This window comes from Metarhizium album (assembly GCF_000804445.1).
Source record: "Metarhizium album ARSEF 1941 chromosome Unknown scaffold_14, whole genome shotgun sequence".
In the NCBI taxonomy this organism is placed as follows: domain Eukaryota; kingdom Fungi; phylum Ascomycota; class Sordariomycetes; order Hypocreales; family Clavicipitaceae; genus Metarhizium; species Metarhizium album.
The window spans coordinates 25913-29572 of NW_024467588.1; the positions used below are offsets into that span (position 1 = coordinate 25913).

The 3660-nt window shown below is 53.5% G+C and overlaps 1 protein-coding gene across 1 annotated transcript; it reads right to left on the reverse strand.

Annotated features, from left to right (window-relative positions):
- Positions 1-923: 923 nt before the first annotated feature.
- Positions 924-3323, reverse strand: MAM_05452 (Heat-labile enterotoxin, A chain; the record flags this gene model as incomplete). The annotated part of the gene is made up of 1 exon (XM_040824250.1): positions 924-3323. One exon carries the CDS (start codon positions 3321-3323, stop codon positions 924-926), a length of 2400 nt encoding a protein of 799 aa, XP_040677575.1.
- Between the last annotated feature and the right edge of the window lie 337 nt (positions 3324-3660).

The window sequence follows — 3660 nt, forward strand, 5'->3', positions numbered from 1 at the left end:
GCTCTATAGCGTGCAACGGGAGCCAGAACGAAGTACCTAATCGGGACTAGACATCCTAGAGTCCGAATCCCCTCTCAAGCGCTTCCATGCCAGTGTTTGCTAGTGAACTTACCACTGCTGCCATCCTAGCCGCTCTTATCCTGGCTACTCCCATCCTAGCTATTCCTGTCTTAGGCGTAGACAAAGAGCTCTATGCTGTAGGAACTCCTCCTAAACCGTTACTAGTCCATTGTCTAATTAGGAATAAAGGCGTCTTGCTGCTGCCGCCGAGTATAGAGCTGCCGTCCCACACCACTAGTGGGACAAAAATAGAAGTCGAAGCGCCCGTCTCTGCCTGGCAACCGAAAATTAGACACGGAGGCTCACTCGAGTACTCAACACCTCATCACACTTCTTGGTGGCCTCTGCATCAGAAGGGTCTGGCTTTTTCTCGCCCTTCAACCATTGGAAAGTATTTAATATCATCAAATATGTGTAGCCAAGGTGCTAAACTTCAACGTGCGATGAATCCAATCCCAGCGGCCACACCCTGAAGGTCCACCCCAAAGCGTTTGATCCTATAACCTCACTGGGAGAAAGTAGTCTATGCCTGTGAAACTCAAAACTGCTTCCGTTGCAATTCCTGCAGCACGTTGTCACAAGATGCAGCGGCGTAGCGGCGCAGCGCCCGTCACATGTTGTGACCACTGTAAGGGTTACAACACCGCGCATAAATATCGTGGCCACCGGCGCCGCCCACTATCTAGCTCTTAAGAGAGTAGACTTGAGTTGACCTTTATTGATACCCCTAGTGCAGTACTGCATTGTCCCTTTGACGATCCAACAGCTTCCATTCTGCAAGCTCCAGCCATGGACAGCGCCCTCTTGGAGTCTACCAACTTGAGTGTATGAATGCTTACATGCCCGAAAATATACGAGGCAAATCACTTCTCTAGCACCACTTGGACGTCCTGTTCCGAGAGCCCCAAAACCGAGGCAATCGTCCCGGCGGGATTACTAGCCGCCGACTCGGGAACGAAGTGAAGCTTCCTATCCTCGGTTAGCCTCCAGAACTTCAGTTTCCGCCCCATGTTCAGAGCAGCCAAGATTTGAAACTCCTTGATGTCGACACCCTCCAGTTTGGGAGACGCCTTTTCCAGGTCCTCCTCGGCCACGTTGCCGTCGAAAAGCTTGATCAAGGCAGCTGTCTGCCGGATGCTGACAGTGTCGGCATCCTGCTTGGACAAGCCCTGCACTTTCAGCTGCAGGTAGTCGGGCAGACTCAGGGCCAGCGGGTGCATCTCCCAATTGGTTCCGTCGTTGGCCGCAGCTTGCCGCAATGCCAGGCCCTTTTCATCCGGCGACGTGAGCGCCTTTTCAATCTCGGGGGCCGGTTGTGTAGGTACTTGGATATCCTGCGCCGTGCCCTGCCCGATAAGGTAGGCTAGGGTGAAGCTGTCGGGCAGGGGCAACTTCTCGCCGCGGATGCTCTGCTTGATGCGCTCGTCGGCCCCGGCATCAGTCAGATTCTTTGTGACAAAGAAGTCGTTATACGCGTCGGCTGCCGCCTGTATCGAGGCGTTCTTGTCCTGGTCCCGCACGTTGGCCACGAGATTGATCATGTACCGGCGCTGAGCGTCCAGAATCGTCGAGTCGAGCCTTTTGCGGACGTTTTCTGTGCCGTTTTGGAAGAAGCTCTTGAGCTGTTCTAATTCTGTCTTGTCATCCGTCTTGTTGAGCGCCAGCTCTTGGCTCTTGACCAGGACGCCAATGGTTTGGGCACCCTCGGAGAGGAGGGACAAAGTCTCGGTGGCGAGAGCACTGCGCATGTTGTCGCCAAACTCCCTAGACGAGAGCTCCTTGTACACGTGCTGTTGGAGAAACTCGGTCCAGGCCTCGTCTCTGATCTTCTTGATTTCCCGCAGCACCTCGGGGTCCGGTCCAGGGGGTGGGAGGGCGGCACGGATCAGTCCGATGATGAAGCGGGCGATGTGGACGGCGATGCCAAAAGGGGCAGTTGCTGGGTTGAAGAGCAAAACATCGCCAACGACGCACATGGCGTCATCGATGGCGTCCAATGCATTGGCTTGACCCCCAGCAATGTCTGCTGCTATCTGCGTAGCACAACCGACCACAGGGATAATGGCAGTCAGCGCTGCGGCGCAGTCGATGGCACTGACATTGTTTGCATACGCGTCTATAATGCCGTGGGCGTACAATCCCAAGCCGAGCGCCTTGAAGGACTTACTGAGGGACTTTAGTGCTAGCTTTCCAAAAGACGGCGGCGCCTTGACGTGGCTCAGGGCACTGCCTAGCGGCTTGTACTTGAGCGTGTCGGAGCGGAACAATGGGAGCTTCAGCTTTAGCTTGTTCTCGACGAAGGATAAAACCTTGTATCTCCCGGCTAGAGCCCTGAATTCTGTCGAGGATACATCCTCAACGCTTTTCACAAGCTCGCCTGTTGACGGCACTTCTCCTTCTTTGTTCAACTCGGGAGACCTAGGCGGCTCTTCTCCCGTCCTGGGGACTTGTTCATCGCCTTCCTTCTCGGGGTTCTTGAGACCTTGATCCTCGGCGCCATTTCCGGCCTCATCACAGAGACCTCGTTTTGAAATGGTACACCCGCCGCCCTCCCTAAACTCTGGCAGCTCCCAGCCTTTGGCTTCTGCACGCTTCAAAAATTTCGATGCAGCGTCTTTCAGGGACTTCCCGCTCAGGGCCTTCCACTGTGGCTCTTCGAGCGCTGGGTGGTTGGGGGGAAATCCAGCCAGCTGAGGTTCTGGAGGACTGGCAGTGTGCCCATTGTACTTGGCCTCGTTGTATCCCTTGAATGGCTTGAATTCGAGCTCTGGCTTGGCCCCAGTTGCCTTGCGAGCCTTGACCTTGGCTACACTCTTAATCTGGTCTGACCGAATGCCCAGTACTGCTACCCACTCCTTCTGAGATAGATAAATGTAGTGATTCTTGAGCGTGTCCGAGACCGAGAACATGTTTTCCGTAGCATGGATCTCGTATATGTACCCTTCCCGGCCAGCCGCAACTTCTTTGGCCGCGATCTGGGCATCGATAGTTGTCGACACGTATATTGAATCTTTAGGAGCGCCTCCAGCTGGATCGCCTCTCATATGCAAGTAGACACTCGCCCCCTCTTCGTTCTGTATGTCCATGCTACGGGGCGAAAAGCCTCCTGCTTTTTTAATAACCTCTGGCTTCCGGGTGTCGAAGCGGTATAAGAGAGTTGGAAGTGACTTCTGACGGATCGACAGGCCGTGAGCACCAGTCGACCATTCGAGGCATGCTATTAGCACGCATAGCAGTAGCGTGAGCGGCCCTTGAGCTAACATGATGCGTATCTAGGTAGTTAACGTGACGAGAGAGCCAGAGATGTGAGGCGGTTATGTGACCTCCCTGGTTAGTAAACGTCTCGCTTGATTATGTCGATAACTTTAGCTACAGCTCTTGCTGGGAGTTTTGTTTCTTTTTCCTTGAAAATAGAGACTTTATCCAAACCACACTCGATCATTCTCGTGCCGTGTACTGTTACAAGACAGCTGTGTGTAAAGTGATCTTGCTCTAGGGTTCTAGGCTTATGACGGGATAGAGAGATAATAACGAATGAAGAATCGATATGAATCGATAAATAGTAGCGTGGAGGGGATTGAATCTCTTGAAGAGAGCGCC